The 23,795-nt window shown below is 42.4% G+C and overlaps 2 protein-coding genes across 9 annotated transcripts in view; one reads left to right on the top strand and one right to left on the bottom strand.

The window, feature by feature from the left end:
• SF3B1 (splicing factor 3b subunit 1) overlaps positions 1–369 on the bottom strand; it is a 33,702-nt gene extending 33,333 nt beyond the window's left edge. For 3 of the 4 annotated variants that reach the window (XM_054722966.1, XM_054722967.1, XM_008146497.3), the window contains exon 1: positions 253–369. In XM_054722966.1, the coding sequence (XP_054578941.1) occupies positions 253–280 (28 nt within the window). In that variant the 5' untranslated portion in view covers positions 281–369. The remainder of the gene's footprint in view (positions 1–252) is intronic. The other variant, XM_008146496.3, reaches the window with a different exon arrangement.
• On the top strand, positions 235–23,503 carry COQ10B (coenzyme Q10B). 5 transcript variants are annotated; one of them, XM_054722969.1, is made up of 6 exons: positions 9,379–9,443; positions 11,422–11,503; positions 13,397–13,546; positions 15,616–15,808; positions 20,332–20,433; positions 22,483–23,503. In XM_054722969.1, exons 3-6 carry the CDS (start codon positions 13,422–13,424, stop codon positions 22,648–22,650), a joined length of 588 nt encoding a protein of 195 aa, XP_054578944.1. In that variant the 5' UTR covers positions 9,379–9,443; positions 11,422–11,503; positions 13,397–13,421; the 3' UTR covers positions 22,651–23,503. The 5 variants fall into 5 exon arrangements, with proteins under 5 accessions (XP_054578946.1, XP_054578943.1, XP_054578944.1 ...); XM_054722970.1 differs by lacking the exon at positions 9,379–9,443 and adding an exon at positions 11,168–11,233; XM_054722971.1 differs by lacking the exons at positions 9,379–9,443; positions 11,422–11,503 and adding an exon at positions 235–256.
• Positions 23,504–23,795: the final 292 nt, after the last annotated feature.

Here is a 23,795-nt window from a genome sequence, read left to right as displayed (position 1 = left end):
CAAGGCCCTCCGGTCCGCGAGGAGAAGCCAGCCCGAAGCCGCAGCCCCCGGACACGGAACAAAGAGCCTGTCGGGTGCAAAGGCAGGACGCCATTACGTGGGCCGTGGCCTGCGCCGACGAGACGAGCTGGGCGGCGAGCGCGGGCTCGGCCTCCGCCCTGGGAGCCCCAGGGAGAGGCAGAAACCCCGGGAGGCACCACTCCAGCGGGCTCGGCGGCGGGGAAGGCGTGGGGCTGGCGGGAGGCCGCTTACCTTCGTGAGTCTTGGCAATCTTCGCCATTTTGTCCACTCGAACACACAGGCGGAACTGGCGCTCCCAAGCCCTTCCGCTCGCCGCCGCTGCCACGGAGGAAAATAGCTGGGGGGAGGGGGGAGCGCTGGCCTCTGCGCATGCGCCCCGCGGGAGCGCGCGCCGCCGAGTGCCACGTGACAGAGCGGCTACCGGGATGGAATGGAGCGGTGCATTGTGGGCGGGGGAGGAGCCAGGGTTGGGCCGCGCGGCGGTGTTCGTGGGGGATGCGGGACCGGACTGGCCGGAGGGGCCATCGTGCCTCCGAGGAACTGCCGTGGAGGAAGGTTCCACGGGGACAGTTAGGAACGGCCACTGGGAAAAAACGAGGCTTCCGGGGCTAGAGGGGAGCTCAGGCCTCCTCCCCGCCCCCCAGGCTCCCGGGGAGGCAGCCGGCTGGGGATCAGACAAAGGCTCTCCCTAGCATCTGTCTCAGCTGTTGCAGGGCTTCGCTGTGGAAACATTCCTTCTTGGCGCCGTCATTCAAGGTCTTTTTGGTTTTAAATAAGTGCTCACCATGTGGGTAGGAGTTTTGTTTACAACATGTTCCCAAACCCTATTAACCCTTTGCACTCGCTTGCTTTTTTCTCGATTCCTGTATTCTACTCGGGATTTAATTTTTTAAATACCCCAGATTTTACAAAGCGCGGCAGTAGAACAAAAAACTGGAGTTTCTTTATTTGGATTTTTTTATATTTCAAATTATTGATACATTCAAAGAGTAATTTTAGTCTCGACATCCGAGTGCAAAAGGTTTTATTTAAAGTGGGCAACTGTTGCTAAGCCCATTTAAAACGAGAGGATAACTAGGGAGCGGGGGAGGGGTATATATAAAATGTGCAAGGTCACACAGTTGCTAAATGGCACAGCTGGAACTTTGCCACCCTTTTAAATTGTAAAGCCTTTTAACTATATGGGTTCTTAGAAAACCACTGGTCGTCAGCATTCACGCGGATGAAATGCCTCTCAATCCGACCTAAGAAAAATAAATCCGGAGCTTGTGGATTGGGGAAGACGGGACGCTGGGGAGATGGGACTCTCCGAGAACACGGAAGCTCCAAGCCCTTTCCACACACCTTGCCCCTACACACTTGTGTCCGGCTGTTCCTGAGTTGTATCCTTTTAGAATAAACTGGATCCGAAACCCACCTTAACATACAAGCCCTACAGGAAGAGGACAATGAAGGCAACAAACACCACAGTGTCTGTAGCAAGCCATTCAAACTCGAGGCCGGAGGGCCGCGTGCCTCATTTAGAGGTAGACATCCTTGAGGAAAAGCAGTTGTGTGTGGCTGGATGCCGCTATGTGTGGCAGGGAGCAGCAAAAGGGGATTTAATAAGAGGCTGGTCATATAACCAGGAAGAATCCATTTTTAAAAGATAAACTGAGTGCTCTAAACTAATAATTTCTGGATCAGGAAAGCTGAAAGAGCCCTGTATGATGTCAAACTTTGTAGCCCTCCCTGGATAGCCAATTACCCTCTTTTCTCTTGTTCAAATTTCCGGTTTTCATCACTTGCTCCAATTTCTAGGTTGACTCACTCTAATTGAGCTGTTTTTAAAATCAGCTCATATTTTAGCATAAGCGAGATTGCTGCTACTCCTTCAAGAAGTCATATAGTGCTCTGGCCGGTGTGGCTCAGTTAGTTGAGGGTCATCCCATGCACCACGAAGTCGCTGGTTGGATTCCCAGCCCAGATTGTGAGCTCAATCCCCAGTAGGGGATGTGCAGGAGGCAGCTGATTGATGTTTCTCTCTCTTCCTCTCTCTCCCCCCACACATACAGGAGTGTCTGTATGTCTTTAAAAAATCACAAAAACATCTTTTTAAAAGACTGAATCAAAAAGGTCTCATTGAACGACTGCAGAGGCTAAAACCAATAGTAGTTAGCATATTAATGCAAAAAGACCCGTTGGAAGGCTAATGGACTTTAATATTCAGCAGGGCTGAAAATCAGCAAAATATTGCCCTGCTGTGGGCTCAATGGCTCAAGGCAATTCCCTAACCTGATAATCCTTTACTGTTTACCAAACTTTACCTTTGATATGCCTGTATGTATTGCTAAAGGGCAAATGCGTATTCAAGTGAATAAAAGCAGACAGGACCCAGTTTCAGTATGCTCTTCACGAAAGACACACCCTGGGCCCCAATGCCTTCTAAATTCATATTTCTTGTATAGCATTTTCATTTGTGGGTCGGCCCCTCCTTCAGATCCTGAACCCTCACCACAAAAGGTTGCAGCAAACCACCTCAGATGAACCAATACCAATCGCTGCTGCTTCTTCCGGTATCTTGAGCCCTAGCTCCATGGGGTTTGGGAGTAGTGTCTGCTCCACACTTCTCAGGCACTAGTACCAGCCAAGCAGCGCCCTCCTCCCTTCAGAGACCTAGGTTCCAGCATTTCAGGACCCCTCCACCAAGTCTGTTAGTTCTAATAATTCCAACTTCTTGTTACCCCAGTGCTAGGGGAGTGTGCAGAAGAGTCAGGCCTACCTGCTCTCTCTTTTTTTTTTAATATATATTTTTTATTGATTTTTTACAGAGAGGAAGGGAGAGGGATAGAGAGCTAGAAACACCGATGAGAGAGAAACATCGATCAGCAGCCTCCTGCACACCCCCTACTGGGGATGTGCCCGCAACCAAGGTACATGCCCTTGACTGGAATCGAACCTGGGACCTTTCAGTCCGCAGGCCAACGCTCTATCCACGGAGCCAAACCGATTAGGGCTACCTGCTCTCTTTTGAAAGACTTGCTTCCAAGGTTGGCTGTTGGCTAGCATTTGGGAACTTGGGTTTCAGGAGGGTCCCCCCCACCCCCAGAACCAATAAGACTGTCTCACTAGGCCTAAACTGCAAGCAATATGGTTTATGCTGACCATCAGCTTTCCTTGTGGAGCCTGAAATTTGGATACATGCCAGGTAGAGGGTGCCTATGTGATCAGCTCCAAACAAAAACCCTGGGCAGAGCGTCTCGAATGTTGGCAACAGTCTCTGGTTGGCAACATGTCAGAACTTGTCAGGAGAATTAAGCATGTCCTTGTGATTCCAGGACTTCACTGGGAAAGGGCCTGTGAAGCTTGCACCTGGCTCCCCAGACACCCCACATGCTCCTTTTCCCTGGGCTGATTTTCCTTTGCAGCCTCTCACTGGGAAAGGTCATAGCTGAGTACATCCAGAGGTTGGGTCCTGTGAACCCCCTTAGCAACAACCGAACCGACCAGTGGGCCTGGGAGCCTGAGGTGGTACCTACTTCTTGCAGTTACTATTACTTTCTTATCTCAGTATCCTAGTTTTGTCACTGTAGTTCTCCAATCCCTGTTTAACAACGTCCTTATATTAAATTTTCTTTTAAAATAACCTGTGTAATTTTCCTGACTGGGTCCCTGACTGGCAAAGCCAGCCAGTAAGGGCAAGCTATCTAGTTAATCTCCTTTGATAGTCCGATTTTTATCAGAAATCAACATCTGTAACAGCAGTAATCTATGTAACTCAGTTCCAGATTCAGTCAAGGAAGGTTTGTTCTTTAAAAAATATATTTTATTGGTTTTTTACAGAGAGGAAGAGAGAGGGATAGAGTGTTAAAAACATCAATGAGAAACATCAATCAGCTGCCTCCTGCATACCCCCTACTGGGAATGTGCCCTTGACCCGGATCGAACCTGGGACCCTTCAGTCCGCAGGCTGACGCTCTATCTACTGAGCCAAACCGGTTAGGGTTAGGAAGGTGTTTTTTCTTTTTTCAACCAAACATTTCACAAAGATAGTCCCTGTGTAAAATCATTGAGCATGCTAGGAAGGTTATTCTATTGATCTAAACAGTGAAAGATAGAAAAAAATACATATGGTTTTTATTACAAAAGATTTCAAGCATCCATAAAAATTAGATATAATACTATTATAAACTCTTCATGTACCCATCATCCAGTTCAATTATTATCAACACATGGATTTTATTTCACTTACTTTATTCCTCCACCCACACTGGATTAAAGCAAATTGCAGATATATTTCACCTCTAAGAACCTCAGTATGACTTTCTACTGAAGTAGAAATTTCAGTCGAATTTCCCAGTCTTGTATACTTCTTTTTATAGTCTGTTCAAAATAAAATCCAAATAATGCCCCTTAAATCTTTTAAATCTACAGCAGTGTGCTCTTCCTCCTCCTTCACTTGGCATTTATTTGAGGAAATTGGATCATTGGTCTTACAGAACTTCCCATGTTCTGTATTTGGCGGATTATAATCCCATTGATGTCATTTAACCTGTTCTTCTATTCCCTTTGTAAACTAGCACATCTAAAAGCTTGACCAGATTCAGATTCAATTATTTTGGCAAGAACATTTACTATGTAATATTGTGTCAAATACATTTGACAGCATAGTTGGTTTGGACTCTAAGATACTGTTTCTCATAGGTCTGGGTTGTCTTTAATTTACTACCAATCTTTTCAGATTGTATAGAGACCTTTTAACCCCAATTCATGTTGGCAACAGTCTCTGGTTGGCAACATGTCAGAACTTGTCAGGAGCACTGAAGCTGAACCAGAGTTTACTAACACCTTGAAGCTTATGAAATATTATTCTTTCCTTTGCTGAGAAGTCAAATGAGTACCACACACTGCCATCTATTATAAAGATTCCTTTGTTTGCCTTTTTTTTTTTTTTAAATTGGCAAACTATTCAATTGGGTGGCCTAATTCAGTAGGTATTTTCATATGTCTGGGTAGAGGTGAATGAGAAAATGTTTGGTTAATTTAATAAAAGGAGGCCTTATATTAAGCACATAAGCACATCACGTACTAAAAAATGTTTAACAGGCCTTCTAGTTAACAATCGTTTGAAATAGAACTTAGTAGAAGGTAGCAGTATAATGCCTATATTTTGTAGGCACTGGTAACCACTGTGGTTTTTGAGCAGGGAAGTTATCTGATGAAAATGTGTTTTAATGCAAGACATTACTGGGAATATTTAGGATTTAAGGCAAGAAGAGCAGGAATTGTGAATTTGAAGGTAATCTGATCTAGAATTGTTTGGATACAGCTACAGAACCACCTGAATCGACAAGTTCATCTGTTTTGTATTGAAAGATGTTTGACAAACTTTGTAGTTGGGGATTTCAACTCCACAAAGCATCTAGTGACTGCAATGAACAAAGCAAGAATGGAAAATAACAACCATACATACACACAGCAGCTAATATTTCTGTAAACATAAATAAAACCAAGCCACCATTCTACCCTCAAACTCAAACGCCTTCCCTTTACACATGGGCTAAAACCCAGAGCTGGTCCCATGACCTCCCAGGCACTCTGAGAAAGCCCGCATTGCCTGACCTCATTGGCTACCACTCTCCTCACTCGCTGTGATCCAAAGCCCTTGCTTTTCAACAAGCAGGGCGAGGTTGTTCCTGCCAGGGCCCTTTGCACTTGCTCTTGCCTCCACCTGAAGTAACTTTCCCCCAAATGTTCACATAATTCACTTCCTCGCTTCATTTAGGCCTTTGTTTTTCCCCGACCTGCGGGGTCTTCTAACGGGGGTACCGAGGCGGCGCACCTAAGAGAATGAGAAACAGACAAGGGACGCAAAGAATGGAGGCAAGACAAAGGGGTTTCTGATCAAGCCTCAAAATTTTATTTTTACAGCGTTCCTTATATGTGATTTCTAGAAGGGTGGATGCCTAGAAGGGGTGGGGGCTGACTTAGATAATCAGCTAAAGTCGTAACTATAGATAAAGGGTGTGGCGGTTGAAGGGCGGCTACAGAAGAAATGCTTTGTCCTCAGGCAAGAGGAAGTGGGCCTAGTTTCAGTAACTTACTGAAGGTCAGAGTTAATCCTTTGACCGACTCTTGGTTCCTGACATTTGTTCTCTATGGCCTCCTCAGAGGCCCACCTGCCCACCCTACAGAAAATAGCACCCTGCCTGACCCCGTTCCATCTCCTTGCCCTGCTTTTCCCTACAGCGCATGGCTATCTGACATTGTGTTACATACTAGTTCATGGATTTCCCCCTCTAAAATTCACTTCTATGATAGTCCGGCTGGCTTGGCTTAGTGGTTGATCGTCAACCTATGAACCAGGAGGTCACAGTTAGATTCCTGGTCGGGGTACGTGCTGGGTTGCGGGGGCGTGTAAGCAGCAGCTGATCAATGATTCTCTCTCATCATTGATGGTTCTCTCTCTCTACCTCTCCCTTCCTCTCTGAAATCAATAAAAATATGTATTAAAAACATAAAAGGGCCCTGACCGGTTTGGCTCAGTGGATAGAGCATCCCCAGCCTGCGGACTGAAGGGTCCCGGGTTCGATTCCAGTCAGGGGCATGTACCTTGGTTACAGGCATATCCCAGTAGGGGGTGTGCAGGAGGCAGCTGATCTGTGTTTCTCTCTCATCGATGTTTCTAACTTTCTAGCCCTCTCCCTCTCTAAAAAATCAATAAAATATATATTTTTTAAAAACATAAAAGGGACAGAAATTCCCTGTGGATACACATGTTTAAAAAAAATAGACTTGTTCATTTATCCAGCACCTAAAGTGCCAAAGAGTAAGCGCGCCCCCCCCCCCCCCAACTATTTGTTGATACATTAATCAACTATTTCATTTACCAGGTGTACCGGTTAATAAAGCGGATTTTGTAATCAAAGAAAATAGGATAATTTCAAGAGAAACATCAAAAGTGCTTTATTCGCCCTAGCTGGTTTGGCTCAGTGGATGGAGCGTCAGTCTGTGGACTGAAGGGTCTTGGGTTCGATTCCGGTCAAGGGCACATGCCCAGGTTCCGGGCTCGATCCACAGTACAGGGCGTGCAGGAGGCAGCCAATCAATGATTCTCTCTCATCATTGATGCTTTTATCTCTCCCTTCCTCTCTGAAATCAATAAAAATACTAATTTTAAAAAAGTGCTTTATTCAAAGTAATGTCCATCGCTAGCTAGACATTTCCCCATCTTTCAGGTAATTTGTGGATACCGTCCCAATAGAACTTTTCTTGTTTTAACCATTCAGAGACCCAATTTTCCACTTCTTTGTATGTTTTGAAGTGCTGCTCAGAAAGTGCGTGTGCCAGCGATTGGAAAAAGTGGGAATCTGAAGGAGCAAGATCTGGTGAATATGGCAGGTGGGTTAATACTTCCCAGGCAAGATCTTTTAACGGGTCTTTTAACTGGTTTTGAAGTGTGTGATGGTGCATCATCATGAAGCAAAATTACTTTGCCATGTCTTCTGGCCCCTTCTGGTCGTTTTACGATCAAAACGTGGTTCAAATTGATTATTTGTTATTGGTAGTGATCAGTATTAACGGCTTCACCTGGTTTTAGAAGCTCACAATACACCACACCTTCCTGATCCCACCAAACACAGAGCATTGTCTTCTTTCCGAAGCGATTTGGCCTTGCAGTCTATGTTGATGGTTGACCTGGATCAATCCATGATTTTGTGCGTTTGGGATTCTCAAAATAAATCCATTTTTCACCCCCAGTCACAATTTGATGCAAAAACGACTTTCTTTCATGCCGTTGAAGCAACATTTTACTGATGACTTTTCGGTTTTCCATTTGTCTTTCGTTCAATTGATATGGCACCCATTCTCCTTCCTTTAAAATCTTTCCCATTGCTGGTAAATGATCGGAAATTGTTTGCTGAGCAATGCTTAATCTTTCTGCAAGTTGTTTTTGAGTTTGACATACATCTTCATCCAATAATGCTTCTAATTGTTGGTCTTCAAACTTTCTGGGTTGACTTGGACGTTCTTTGTCTTTCACATATAAATCATCGTTCACCATAAGCTTCTCGAAGTATACGATAACTTTCAACGGTAACTTTCAGCAGCACGTTTCTTCAAAATAATGAATTAAAACTTCCCGCAAATGCTCTTTTTTTGGCACGAAATTCCACATTTTTAAGCGTAAAAATATCTATGTTAACACCTTCAGCAAATTTGACATATGAAGTTTTGAAGCTTGTCAATACAACAAGCTCCTGACCTCGCTGGAGATGGGCGGCGCCGCGAGTTTGGTCCTGGAGGTGGGTACCGGCTTCAGTGAGACGATCATGGCAGCTCGAACCGGTCAGAGTATCCTGAGAAAGGGGGTCTCGGTCTCGGGATGTCGTCCAAAGTCGTCCAAAATAGCATACACATCAAATCACATATATATCAACATATGTGTCACTCCATCTAGTGAAAAAAATCCGCATTATTAGGCAGGAGGTAGTGGTGCTATCCTCCGTTTACAGGAAACTATGGTGTACGAAGGTTCAAGAAGGACCTGGGAACAAAAGGAGGGGGAAATGTCAGGACTTGGTAACTGATTCCCCGAAATGAGTGAACGGAAGCAGTGGCTGTCGGGTTTGTACACAACCAGGGAAACCCCAACCACCCAGGATCGCCCACTCAATACGCTGTTGGCCACGCAGGAGGAAGGCACAAGGAACCAACGTCCCTTCCCTAAGGACGTGGCTCGAGGTTGCCCCCCCGCCACCCTCCCGGGGCTGGCACGGCAGGTACCGGACAGAGGACAGACAATCATTAACAGCAAGCCTGCCCGCCGGACCTGGCACCGGGAGCGACGGCGGGGCGGGCCCGGCACTCACCGGTTTGGACGGTTACACAATTAACCCGGGGAACATCCGGCTTCCTCCCACCCCCGGGCGGCGCTCACGTGCCCGGCCTCGCGACCCGCAGCGGCGCCCTGGAGAAGCGAGGCGGCCGGCGGGTCTCGGGCGGAGGCGGGGTCCACAGTCTGCGAGCGGGAAGCGCGGCGACTCCCGGGGGGCCTGCCAGGGGGTGGGTGTGTCCGCAGCCCGGCGCTCCCTCTGATTGGCCGGCGGGATGACGTGCGCGCTGACTCTCGGCCCTGAGGCGCTGGGAACGTGCGTCAGCTTTACGCAATCGGAGAGGAAGAAGGGGCGGGCCCGGAGGCTCAGGACGGCCGCCCATTGGCTGGGAGGCGCCGGAGCCGGGCGGGACCTGGCCTCGCCGGAGATGGGCGGCGCCGCGAGTTTGGTCCAGGAGGTGGGTACCGGCTTCAGTGAGACGATCATGGCAGCTCGAACCGGTCAGAGTATCCTGAGAAAGGGGGTCTCGGTCTCGGGATGTCGTCCAAAGTCGCCGGTAGCAGCTGGACCCCCGGTTTCGGCGCAGGGGCCTACGCGGAACGTCAGGTAATAAACAACAGGGGCGCCGCGGCCAGGGAAGTTTTCCGCCCGGACCCACGGAGTTGGGGGGGGGGGGGCCGGAGGGGGTCTGTGAGTGGATGCGGACCCGGACCCGGTCTCGGTCCCGGAGAGAAAGGCTTCTTGGTTTCTCCATCGGAGAGACTGGGGCGCCGCGTTGATCCGCGGGGGCCCGGCGCCCGCCAGCCTATCCGGCCGCCCCGCTGCCTCGGTGGCTCCCTGGCCTCGCGAGAGGCGGTGAATCATGGGGCGCAGCCACTCCGGGAGCAGCTGATAAACCGGGCGGCCTCGCCGGCCTGGGGCTTTTCCGCTTTCCTTCCCTCCGCGGGGCTCGGCGCCGGGAGCGAACCCCTCCTCCTGCTGCTCCCGCCCCGCGTGCCGGAGGACCGGGCGTGCGCTCCCAGGTTCTGGTAGAGGTCTTTGCCCCCGCCCTTTGGTTCTTGCAAAACTAAAGGCAGCCGACGTAAGGGACTTGAATTTTTTTCCGCTCCCCTGTAACTTGCAGGTCCTGTAACCTTGAACCAGAGTCTGTCTTCGATTTTCCCGGTTGGTTCCTTTTTTTGGGGGGAGGGGGGGAGGAGGATGGAGATGGGGGGAGGGGGTGGAGAAGGACGTGAACCGTGAAAAATTCCCTGCTTCCACCCCTTAGTTTCTTCTTCCTTACGACAATGTCATGAATGATGCTCGAAAATTGAAACCGGTTGTAAACAATACGGAACGGAAGGGAGGAATCACACATCTTAGTTGAGCTCCAGGGCGTTTAGATTCTATGAAGAATTTTTTTAAAGGCCAACGCATCCTTTTCAGACAAATACTGGTTGAAATGGAAATAAGATCATCTTAACAACGTTTACCCCTGCTTCAGGAAATAACCTGAGGAAGTAGTTCCAAACAAAACACACCGTATGGTGCTTTAGATCTGCTTGTATTACTCTTACAAAACGTTTGGATGGCAAAGAAAACAGTCGCTTTTAGGAAGACAAGTACAATTGCTTTAGTGTCATAATGAAGGCTTACATTTCAAGATAAATATCTACTGTTGATGATAATGAAGATGGAGGGAGTTTGTGAGTTCTTTGCTAGGCAGAAGCATTAACATAGATTCTGGCCTATGAATCATTAACATAGATGGTTATGATTATATTAGTAGATAATACATAGTTATGATACTATTGTACTTACCTAGTTATTAATAATAGTAAAGGAGCAAAGGGAAGGCCAGACATTATCGGCATGTTCCCTGAAAATATTGGGAAGATAGACCTGCCCGGTAAGGTTGGGGTGGCAGGGAAGGTGTTGCCTTTCTCACCCACCTGGGAACAGAGGTCTTTGGCCAGAATGGGCGTAGCCGCTGCCAGCATGCAGAACTCTGGGGAAATGTAATCCCCTAAACAAAGAAGCTTGCTCTCCCATGTTCTTGGCCCTCTTGGGACTCACGTGACTCTGGGCTTATGCGCCTGCTTCCCCGCATTTGCCCCCACACAATGGACTAACGGACTACAGCTGGCCTGATGCTGAACTGGACCCAGCTCCAGCCTGGACAGGGAACTCTGGACACTGGCTTTGCTTCTAGCTTCACTGAATCCCAGCTGCACTTCTACAACTGGACGCAGGGACATGGGGCTTTAGAAACCCGGGAGCGTGATTCCACGGAGGCAAAGGCAAAGCTTTCTACCGTATCTCAGCCTCCCGTGGGGGCCTCCGGAAATTCTTCCAGCGGCACCCCAAAAACCTCACTCCCACTACCAATGGGGGAAGACGAGGTGCATTTTTCTCCGGTAACAGTTATATGTAATTACAATAAATACATATTTAATAATTGTATTATTATAGAGTATTATACATACTCTAACATTTGAGATGTAATATTGGAAGATGAATGACCAAAAAAGCTGTCCTTCATCTGGTCCAGTTTTTATTTCATGGTTTAACCATATATATGATTGTGTGTCTTCTCATATTGCAGTTGAAGACACGTTATTCTTGATAGTGTATGAAAATAGATGTGCTGTCCAGGGCATTGTTTCCATAGTCTGAAAACTGAGCAGGTAAACTCCTATAAGCTTGCTTTAAACACAGGTGTTTCGCTTATGATTATAATTGGATTGTGTACGGGTTTCTCTGAGTGACTGAAGGGATGGTATTACATGAACCTACTACCAAACTCAAAACCATATATAGTTAGAAGTAAGCATCCTATTAACCAGACCCTCAGTTCACCTTTTCAGAGCAGTGATCTCTTTTTTTAATAAAAGTTTATCTCATAGAAGCTTTTTTTCCTGATATTGATTTATCAGAAAATTAGTAAAATTGTGCACAATATCTTTACATAATTGGTTTTTATAATAGATAACAAGGTATTTAACAAAAAGTGGGGAAAGTAGGTAAAACTGTTACAGCAGTTAAAGACATCTAAAAATGTCTTAGAAGGGAAACAGATAATAAGGCATTTTGTACACCAAATTTGGATTTAAGTGTGGCTAACAGATTCTAAATTATTTTTGTGGCTTCTTTTTAAAAGAGGAAGCTAAATTAACTTCCTAATTATTATTTTTTTTATTTTTTAGAGAGAGAGTGGAAGGGAGGGGGGAAGAGAGAGGAGGAGAGAGAGAGAGAGAGAGAGGAGAGAGAGAGAGAGAGAGAGAGACATGAGTGTGAAAGAAACACATCAATTGGCTGTCCCTTGCATGCACCCTGACCAGGGCCAGGAATCGAGCGAGAGAGAGAGAGAGAGAGAGAGAGACATGAGTGTGAAAGAAACACATCAATTGGCTGTCCCTTGCATGCACCCTGACCAGGGCCAGGAATCGAGCCTGCAACCAAGGTATGTGCCCTTGACCGGAATCAAACCTTGGACTCTAGTCTGCAGGCCAACACTCTGTCCATTGAGCCATACTGGCTAGGGTCTAATTATTTTATTTCCACTGCTCTACTTTATTTAGCAGAATATGTGCCATTCACTTTTATTGGTATAATCCCACTTTAAAGTAAACTATAGATTTACTAAAAAAAAAAAAAAAAATCACTTCTTTTAGTATTATCTTCACCTTTAAAATAAGATTTGCATAACACCCTTACCCTCTCTAGGAGAGGAATCTATCTAAAATCTCTTACTAAAAAAGAATATCATGGATATCTTTGAAATATGTTCTTACCATTTATTATAAAATCAACTACTACTTGTGATGTCTTAAGAAAACTTGGAATTCACAAAGCAATCTTGTTTTACCATGTTTTCCTCATTATTTAATTTCTTGAAATGTTCCATCCTTTTGTCCCAGGATGATGGAACAACCGTTCGGATAAGGTCACCCGGTCTCCAATCTGAGAGTGAGACCTAATTTCAAATCTAATAGAGTAGATAAAAAATTAAGGAACCCTGCCCTGGCCGGTATAACTCAGTTGGTTGGAGCCTCATCCTATAAAGCAAAAGATGTCAGGTTTGATTCCTGGACAAGGCACATATCCAGGTTGTAGGTTCAATCCCCAGTTGGAGGCAACTGATCACATCGATGTTTCTCTCTCCCCTCTCTTAAAAAAAAAAAAAAAAAAGGAGAAGAATTAAGGAGGCTCTATGGTTCCAGCTGGGAAAACAACCTCGGTAGATAAGATGAGGTGAAAAATAAACAATGAATATTGTAGCAAGTGTGTGGCAACATTTTGTTGTAATGTGACCACCGACTGAAAGCCAGCGTTTTGGGATTTGGGGAGATTCCCTTTGTGCCAGGAGCTTCGAAGCCTAACTAAGCTGTTATTTTAGTTATGGTGCTTAAGAAGCTTGTTGTTGTGTGTGTGTGTGTGCGCGCGTGCGTGCGTGTGCACTTCAGGAATATTGTAAAGTGGCAGAGCCTTCTAAAGTGTGATAGTCATTTTACAAGCTCTATCATTTGTTTCTCTTAATTTTTAATGTAATCTAAATCACATACTGTTTGTCTTTGTAGATACTTAGCTTCCTGTGGTATACTGATGAGCAGAAATCTCCTACTACATACCTCAGTTTTGCCCAAGGAGATATATGCAAGAACTTTCTTCAAAATTGCTGCACCGTTAATAAACAAGAGGAAAGAGTATTCAGAGAGGAGAATTATAGGGTTTGTATACAGTAATAGTTCTACTAAAGAGCACGTTCTTTTCTACCGAGTATTGTGCCTCTTTTTTCTGGATTCTCTGCTTGTAGGCTAAGTGCTGGCTCTTCTAGAGTGGCCTTTCCATAGCCGTTGCTTTCTATAAACGTATTTTAAGTGGATATAATTACATGGTAATTTTATAGGATATATTTCAACCTTGACATGTAAAGAAAATAATTAAGCTCTTATGACCTGCATTGTTATTGTACATTATTCTTTTCTACAGTGGCACCATTACTAATATCTAGGCCCCAAATAAGTTTAACTAGCTCCCTCACATACACACATACAGAGATAAGTACACACAGACATGCTAAGAGGCCCCTACCATCTAGAATCTTTTTTGTAAAGGGCCAGATAGTAAATATGTTAGGCTTTGTGGGCTATACTGGCTCTGTTGCAACTACTCAACTCTCATTGTAGCCTCAAAGTAGCCATAGAAAATATATAATAAGTAAACGGGCATGGCTATGTTCTAATAGAACTTTATTTACAAAAAGAAGCATTGGGGCCCTGATCTAGGGGTATATGTAGCATAGGATAGAGATTCTGCAGTTCTGGTACCATACATAGTTATTACAATATTATTAACTATATTCCATATCCTGTACCTTAGGTCCCTGTGATTATTTTGTGACTACCAATTTGTAGTTCTTAATCCCTTCACCTTTTTTACCCAGCTCCCAAGCCCCCAACCCTCTGGAAACCATCAGTCTGATCTCTGTATCTATGAGTCTGTTTTTTAAAAAAATATTTTATGATTTCAGAGAGGAAAGGAGAGGGAGAGAGAGATAGAAAGATCAGTAACGAGAGAGACTCACTGATTGACTGCCTCCTGCATGTCTCCTACTGGGGATTGAGCCCATAACCTAGGCATGTACCCTGACCGGGAATCAAACTGTGACCTTTTGGTTCATAGGTCGACGCTCAGCCACTGAGCCATGCTGGCCGGGCATGAAATGTGCTTTTTTAATATAACAATTTATGATAAATCTCTTTGCTCTAGAGCAAGCATGTCAAACTCAAAGGCTAACACGGGCCAAATAAACAAGGTGTAAGTTTATGTGGCCGCAAAAAAACAAAAGCTTCAATTTTCATAGAAACGTAGGTTTATTTCGATAGAGACATGCTGAATACAAAGGGCTGAAATAAATGAGTAATCGCTAACATAAAATAACAGAACATTTTAATAAAAATTAATATTTTTTCTTTGAACATTAACTTACTAGACACTGAATAACTGCACAAATTAATAAGCATAACACAAATAAAATTATTTTTCTCATTCTTCGAAAGTGAAATATTTCCTGTTGCGCACACCAAACAAGTCAGTACAAGACTAATAATGTGGCAATTGGCTGCTAAAATATTCGCTGCTGGTATTAGTGGAGAGAAACGGTGCGCCTGCATGTAAGGGTAATGAATGCAACACAATTATAGTAATCAGTCATTAGCGGACATTGTAGTTCGTTATTAATAATTATGTATAGCAGGATATTATAAAAATTAAGTTACGAAATTTTTATTAAAAATTTCTTACATACCATTATATTGGCTGGGCAGCAAAAATATTCGTTGTGGGCCGTGAATTCGACATGCTTGCAAGTCTAAAGTATATATTTGATCTTTTAAATAACTGAGACAGAGTTCCACATTGATGTACCAGAATTTATTAATCATTTATTACTATCATATTAAGCATTTATTAATGTGTAATCACTGGTAAACATTAAGTTTTTTTTCCTCACAAACTCAATTTTTAAGTGCTGGCCATTAATTAAAATTATAAAAAGTACATCTGCAAGCCAGATCCAGTCTGTGGTGTGCCAAATTATGACCTCTGCTATATCTGTATATTTAGTTCCCTTTCATTTTGTGTTGCTTTGAGGTCACTCATTTCAGAGTATGTATGGTTCAACGTGTCCCAAGTATTTATTGTCTCATTTGCAATAAGTCTTATTTATATTTAATCTAAAGTATATGTATACCATATAACTAAATGCAGTTAACGGTTCTTTTTTTTTTCTTTAAAGATACTCTATGCAGGAAATGTATGATGTTGTAGCAGGAATGGAAGATTACAAGCATTTTGTTCCATGGTGCAAAAAATCCAATATAATATCAAAGAGATCCGGATACTGCAAAACACAATTAGAAATTGGGTTTCCACCTGTATTGGAGCGCTATACATCCGTAGTAACCATGGTGAAACCACATTTAGTAAAGGTAATTGGTTTATTTCTTTTAAATATTCCCAACATATTAATTATATAAAATGGGTTCAAGTGTAATTGATTTAAAAGATTTTCCTAAACTAAAAGAAGAGGAGGAAAATAACCACTAAAATAGGAAAATGAGAAGCTTTTTTTTTTTTCTTCTTTCTGTTGAAGACTACTCACTCACAGGAAAGACTAGGCCACACAGTGAGAAATGTTTTAAGTTAATCTTTGCACTGTTTTGTTTTTTTTTAAAGTGAAGGAAGGGAAAGCTGTGAAAGGATGAAGGAAGGTAGAAAAGATAAATGTGGAGGGTATAAATATTACTGTGGTCCTGCCATGTTCCAGGTACTGAAATGCCAGCTGCTGTGACATGTGTTACATTAACCCTCTCACCCTTGTCAGCAGAGGGTACATGTATAGGAAAGGTACCGACTGCAACACACAAAAAGGCAGGCTCCATAGGGTAATACCCATTTCTTTTGAATTCCTAGAGTGCAGTGACACAGACTTTTACAGCTGAGTTATGTTTTGTGCCCACAGGATTTGGTGGTGATACCATTTTTTGGTATCGGCCAGAGCTAAGCACCTTTGTCATTTCTTTGTCAGGCACTGAATGAATTGTAACTCAGTAGAAAGCGTATGCTTGTTCAGTGAAGCTAAGACCTTCAAGTCCACCCTAGTCTCACTCTCAAAACTTGAACTCCACTTAAAAGACTGTGTTCCATTCTGGGATTTTGCCATTATTGTGAATGTTTTAGAGTTTTTACATACTATACTTAATTGCCTAACTTATAATAGCTATAATTTAAATAGCTACTGATTGGGCTATTTGTAATACTTCATTTGAATTACTCATTTAATCTTCACCACATCCCTTTGAGATTCAAATGTTATTATTCTCATTGTATAGTTGAGCAAAATAAAGCTCAGAAGAGTTAGATAACTTGCCCAAAGTTAAAAGTTTTTATAAGACTCTATAACTCAGTCTTTCTGATATCAATGAATATTTCTATAATCTTTATTCCCTGACTTCAATCTCCTACCACTTAAACTCTTATAACTTAAATCTTAAAATACTGTAGGTGTCTAAAAGAACTTTAAAAATAAAATCGCATTTTCTCCCTCTGGCTTTCTACTCTTCCAGGCTTCTTAACACAAACAGGATAAAGTCAATCGTTTTATTGATCATGGGCCCATCTACTCCACCATCCTTTCTCACACACATAACATTACAATTAATGTCAGGCAGTACCATACATCTTCAAGTTCCATGAATGTACCATACAGTACTTATTCCACAGCCCCATGCCTTTGCATGCTGTTCACTCTTCTTCCTGTAATGAACTTGACTCCTTGCCTGTTAATTCATCAAATTCCAGCTGTCTGATGTTGCTTCCTCCCTTTCCTTTCATATGGAAATCAGCTCCACCTCTGATTTCTCTGGGCTTTTTACATGCTTTATTTATCTCTTAACACTCTAGTATAATTAGTTCTTCATCTGGATTTCTACTTGACAAGATTGAGCTACTTGAGGGAATGGGACGTCCTCTTTTTCCTCTCAATCCTCAGGAACAACACTAAAATGATGGGAGCTATGAGGGTTCCTTGCTTACGAAGATCTCACTCTGCGTTCCTGGGTTATTGCAGATCTAGAGATGCTAATAATAACGTCAGGAAATTTCAACACTGTGGAGGAGGGAGGAAACCATTAGAAAAAGTGATAATAGATGTATTAGATGATCATTGCTAGGTCAGTTTTATGAGGCTTAGAGAAATTAAGAACCTTACACAAATTCACTGTATGTGTCATATTCCAAAACTTTTTCCATTAAAGTAAGCTGCCTCACTTAATGTGCTAATTGTTTTAAGATATACTTGAGAATAACACAACTATATATGCTCGGTTTTCAGTTATCCATGGCTCAAGTACTGAATTATAATACCTAATACACCTTTACTTATAACATGCAATAAAAATCATTATAACCAAGGGAGGAGCAGAAGCCCTGTGACATTTTCTGTGAATTATTAGCTTCCCTAAATGTGCCTGTGACTTTATGTGCCAGTTATAATGTGTTTGTCTACATGAGTCTGTAATGGCCTGAAGCCCTGAGAGTTCTCAGCAGATTTAATAGAGGCAACAGGCCAGTGACTCTTACTGCCTAGTTCAGAACAGAAACATTTTATGTGGCCTAGTTTCTATGGCCAGGGTCTGGTCCGTCAGAACCACCAGCTGAAGGTCATCATCAGAACACCTACTGTGTTCAGCCTCTCTGCTGTTAGGAATGAGGTCTTTGGTCGTGATATCCCTTTCAACATGTAGCCGTAAACATCTGTCCTGGGGCTAGATGACCCGCATGAGTGCACCACTGCCACATTTTGTATCCAGGTAGTCAGAGGAAGGTGCTGTATTGTATTGAGTCTTCTCAGCAGCTGGTTCTCCTACATTGTTACATTCCCTGTAAGCTGCTTATGTGGTTGTAAGAAAGGTAGAATGTATTATCTTAAAATTGGCCAGCTGAAATAAAGATTTTATTACAGACTTTTGGTGTGCTTAGAAATGAGCTGGTCATTATTGAACTATATATATAAAGCCGAACTTAAAAAAAATTTTTTTAATGTTTTTATTGATTTCAAAGAGGGAGAGAGAGGGAGAGAGAGATAGAAACATCAATGATGAGAGAGAATAATTGATCAACTGCCTTTTTTTAAAAAAATATATTTTATTGATTTTTTACAGAGAGGAAAGAGAGAGGGATAGAGAGTTAGAAACATCGATGAGAGAGAAACATTTGCATACCCCCTATTGGGGATGTGCCCGCAACCGAGGTACATGTCCTTGACCGGAATCGAACCTGGGACCCTTGAGTCCGAAGGCCGACGCTCTATCCACTGAGCCAAACCGGTTTCGGCTGATCAACTGCCTCTTGCACACCCCTCCTGGGGATCGATCCTGAAACCTGGGCATGTGCCCTGACCGGGAATCAAACGATGACCTCCTGGTTCATGGGTTGATGCTCAACCACTGAGCCGCACCAGCTAGACTAAATTCAGCTATTAAAGTAGTTAGTATTTCTGAAATCATTAAAAAATACATTTTTTAAAAGTAGTATTTTAATGACTACTATTTTACAATTTACAAATTGTAAAATATTTACAAATATTAAGACATTCACTTGTTTCCATTTTAATAATTAAATTATATTTTTGATAAGCATGTAAATAGAGCATTTCTTTATAAATACCGTACTTGTTATTATGGATGTAGTTGATCTTTGTAATGATTCTACCATGTTAACATCTGATAATTGATTCAAAGGGAATTCAATGAAGAGGAACTGAGGCATAAACTGCAAATCAATTTTTAACTCTTTGGCTCCCAGTTTGAACTATCTGTGGAGAGATCCAGAATGGTCAGAAATTCTGTGCTTGGGGAGGCTATAGCTAGGGAAGAAAAAGTGATTTGTTACTTTGCGGAAGATAAGTTTACCTATGCAAGTCCTTATTTTGCTAATCTGTAGTGTATAGCATTGGGAAGGGACATTATAAACTCTTGAGGGAATAAGTTATCAAAGAGAAAAGGGGTAGAGGAGCTTTATCATTTATTGGCTCCAATAAATGCCAGAAGAGCTGAACACTTAAGGCTTAATTGAGGAGGGTTGTTTTTTTTTAATGGTCTGCTGCTGGGGAAAGTGGTATGTATTCTTGAGGTCAGTTGTCTACTAGTATAATAAGGCCCACATAGCATCTTAGGATAGTAAATAACTTCATCCAAGGTCATAACCCACCCTAACAATGGACTAATGACTGCGGTCTGGCCTCCAATTTTCACACAGCAGAAGGCAAACTCTTCAGTGGGTCTCAGTCAGCATTTTTAGTGCTATGGAATGGGGGCTAGGATGCTCTGCACTGAATCTCACTAAGTGTTGCATTTCAGTGTGCACACAGAAAATAAACGTGCGCACTGGAGAGGTCAGAGGTCAGGCACAAGAGTCAGGGCCAGGCTTCCATAAAGACTGGAGCCATAGAGGCCTCTAGAAATAAAGGATGAGTGAAGGATGTGATTGATCAGAGAAAAATCTTTGGGTAGGAAAGAAGATAAAATTTTCATAGGGATCTGTGCCAGATACCTTAAAATGTTTTAGCCATCTTAGAGTGATGGTATAAGATAGATATTATACTCATTTTGTAGATTAAGGAATTAACTTGTTCAGGATAACTTTTAAGGGGCAGAGCTGGAAATAAACATCCAGAAAACCACTCCGTTTTGCTGCTGGAGGAGAGAACTCCGAATAGCTCAGTGGGTGAGACGATGGAAGAGAGAACAGCCGGCAGCCTTGAGGGTCCCAGGGGAAAAGAAAATGCTTATATTGGCAAGAAGTCGCTTCCTAGTACCAAGCTAAAAGAAGTGTTCATCACCGGTGGTCTGACTATAAAAATATTTGCCTTTCAAAGAAGTCATCCTCCATTATAGATTCTGGACAATCCAAGTGGTATTTATTGCAGCTGTATTTTTTCATTTTGTTCTAGGCATCCTGCACTGATGGGAAGCTTTTCAATCACTTGGAGACTGTTTGGCGTTTCAGCCCAGGTCTGCCTGGCTACCCAAGGACTTGTACCTTGGATTTTTCAGTAAGTCTCTCATATCACAAAGCCCTTCATTTGCTCCAAATATCAGGTGAAGTTGGTAAAAAAAAAAGAAAAAAAAAAGGAATAATCCACTTATTAGAGCCCATTAATATGTCATTATTAATAATCTTACTGAAAACCGTTTTTAAAATCTCAAATTTTTGAGTATTGAATTTCTTTTTCTCTACTAATTTTTTTTAAATATTTTATTGATTTTTTTACAGAGAGGAAGGGAGAGGGATAGTTAGAAACACCGATGAGAAACATCAATCAGCTGCCTCCTGCACACTCCCCACTGGGGATGAGCCCGCAACCAAGGCACATGCCCCTGACCAGAATTGAACCTGGGACCCCTGAGTCCACAGGCCGACGCTCTATCCACTGAGCTAAACCAGTTAGGGCTCTCTACTAATTTTTTTAAAATATATTTTATTGATTTTTTTACAGAGAGGAAGGGAGAGGGAGAGGGAGTTAGAAACATTGATGAGAGAGAAACATCAATCAGCTGCCTCCTGCACACTCCCCCACTGGGGATGTGCCCGCAACCAAGGCACATGCCCTTGACCGGAATCGAACCTGGGACCCTTGAATCCGCAGGCCGATGCTCTATCCACTGAGCCAAACCGGTTAGGGTTTCTCTACTAATTTTATAAGAAAGAATATTAATGAATCTTTCTATTGTATTTCTTGAGACCTTGAATAACAATTCCTTCTCTACTTTCTAATTTTTACAAGTCCATAGGTTATAAGACGTATGCTGACTTTACTGCCAGTTTAATCACTTATTAACACCAAATGAAATTTACACATTGATCTGTATCTTATGATGCAGAAATAAAATGCAAAAGAAACAAATTATGTTTTTAGAATCTAGGAACTGAGATATTTTCTTGTTCACATCACCTTAGCTATAGCACTGTGGCTTTTTCTTTGCCAACAGAATATATTTGCTGCTTATATTTTGCAATTCAGGCATTCCATTTTAAGAAATGATCATATTAATGGTCATAAATTTCTACATGCTGTTCTCAGCTCTTAAATTGCTTTCATTAAAATATTAGTGGACATCAATGGGACAGTTGGGGACATTTGAATTAGACCTGTGTAGATTAATAGCATTATTATCTAATAATATTAACTCCCTCTGTTAATTTCCTGATTTTAATAATTGCACTGTGGTTATAGAATATATTAAGGGAATCTGGTTGCCGAAACCGGTTTGGCTCAGTGGATAGAGCGTCGGCCTGCGGACTGAAGGGTCCCGGGTTCGATTCCGGTCAAGGGCATGTACCTTGGTTGCGGGCACATCCCCAGTTGGGGGTGTGCAGGAGGCAGCTGATCAATGTTTCTCTCTCATCGATGTTTCTAACTCTCTATCCCTCTCTCTTCCTCTCTGTAAAAAATCAATAAAATATATTTTTTTAAAAAAAGGGAATCTGGTTGATGGGTTTATGAGAAATCTTTGTACTGTTTTGCAACTTTTTTGTAAATCTTAAATTATTTCAAAATTAAAAATTAAAACTTAGTAGATATTTGCTCCTTTATATACTACTTCTCAAAGCTTACCTGAGTTCTATCTTGAGGGGATATAAGTTCGTTGTCTACTTTGACATTGAGCCACCTACCCCATCTGTTTTGTGGATCAGTCTTACCTCCTTGCTGCTACTTCAGGTGAGGAAGATTGCTTCTCTTCCTTATTTCCTACTGGGAGGTAGGGAGATCTAAAAGGGGCCCCTTAATAGGAAGCCAGAGTAATAAACATGGGATTCAGCAAAGACTTTTTCCATTTTTTAAACTTAATAAAAGCTGGCTCTGCCTTGAAATGAGTCATTGGTCTTGTTCACTTGTTTGTTTTGCCCACAGTTGTGCTTTTTGCAGTAAATATGATTCCCTCTTCCGGGAGGTGTTCAAAATCTCATCTAGATAGTCCCATCCAGCTCTGCCTTCCACACTGGGCCAAAGAGCCCATTGCCCAGTGTGAACACAGTGCCCTAAGTAGAGATTTCGTGAGAGAAAGACCTTCCCGAGTTAATTGTGAACATTTTCCTACAGGTTTCTTTTGAATTCCGCTCACTTCTACATTCTCAGCTTGCCACATTGTTTTTCGATGAAGTCGTAAAGCAGATGGTAGCGGCCTTCGAAAGAAGAGCGTGTAAGCTGTATGGTCCAGAAACAAATATACCTCGGGAGCTAATGTTTCATGAAGTTCATCACACGTAAAAAGAGGAAAGGACTGAACTGTCACCTACTTGTGACTTCAGTGTATTCACTTTTAGAGCGTGCTTTTATCATTTGCTTTCAGAAGCCAGAAAGCATTTGTTCAGCCCAGCTTTGATTATAAACCTGCACCATCGAAAATTTGCACTTGGAATGTGGAAGCACATGTACATAGAATTCAATCACGTATGATTCAAAGTAATGTGTACATTCGCATATTTACCGTCAATGGGATGTCATCACTATTGCTAGAATACTGACGTCACTCTTCTGAGAGAAATTGAAACTAAATTTAAACCTTTTAGTTATCGCTTTATCCAAAAGAGGCTAGTTGAGATACTCATGTAGTATTACAATGACCGTATCACGTTTAAGTTATTAAATTCAGACTATTTATAACTGTCATAGGGCCTGTGTCATGGGTTAGGATATTTGTGTAATCATCAGATACTTACAGTAAAAACGTTGACTTAACAATACTGTTAATGAAGGTTCCTTGGCACCTTTTTAAAATTGTCCTCATGGTAGCAGGAGATAATTCAATGCTATAGTGAGGTTAGCTCCCCTGATAAACTCCTGGCTTTTTTTGGTGAGTGGTCCAGAGCTTTAAGCTACATTTTTTAGTTTGCAACCCTCTCCCAGGTACTTTGCTCTTTCAACAATGCTGATTGTGTATCAAATTGTGTCTACAACAGTGGCAACGTGAAGAGAAGTCGGCTGCTGTCTCCAGCACCACGCATCCCTATTTTCTATTTATTGTGTATACTCACTTTCAATAATGTATTTCAAACTGGTATTTTTGTATACAAATCAATGTCAGGACTGAAGTGGTAACTTAATAAAGTTAATTTGTTTATTTTTTGTAGTTATTCCGGTTATTGAAATCTTCCTGTCTCAATGTGTATTTACATAGACATAGTAAAGTTTAGTTATAGCATTTAAATCTTTAAAATACTTTCACAGAAACAAATCTGGACAAAATTCAGACTTTTAATCAATGTTGATCACCTTCCCTCCTTTCACTCCATACCCAGTAGCCCTCTTGCATTACCTTTCCAGTTACAGTGCTATTAACTTTGTTTCCTCAGATCAATTAGGGGCCTCGATACTTAGTTCCCTGCATAAATGCATCTTTGCATCACTTTATT

Source organism: Eptesicus fuscus, chromosome 11, assembly GCF_027574615.1.
Source record: "Eptesicus fuscus isolate TK198812 chromosome 11, DD_ASM_mEF_20220401, whole genome shotgun sequence".
NCBI classification, from domain to species: Eukaryota; Metazoa; Chordata; class Mammalia; order Chiroptera; family Vespertilionidae; genus Eptesicus; species Eptesicus fuscus.
Note: the sequence above shows the minus strand (reverse complement) of the source record. Positions and strands in the feature narration are given on the sequence as shown.

Bases quoted from the DNA above. Each gene is read 5' to 3' on its own strand.
- COQ10B (XM_054722968.1), top strand. From the start codon at position 9,112: ATGACGTGCGCGCTGACTCTCGGCCCTGAGGCGCTGGGAACGTGCGTC. The intron at 9,444-13,396 runs GTAATAAACAAC...TTGTCTTTGTAG, and splicing joins GGGCCTACGCGGAACGTCAG to ATACTTAGCTTCCTGTGGTA. The intron at 15,809-20,331 runs GTAATTGGTTTA...ATTTTGTTCTAG, and splicing joins TGAAACCACATTTAGTAAAG to GCATCCTGCACTGATGGGAA.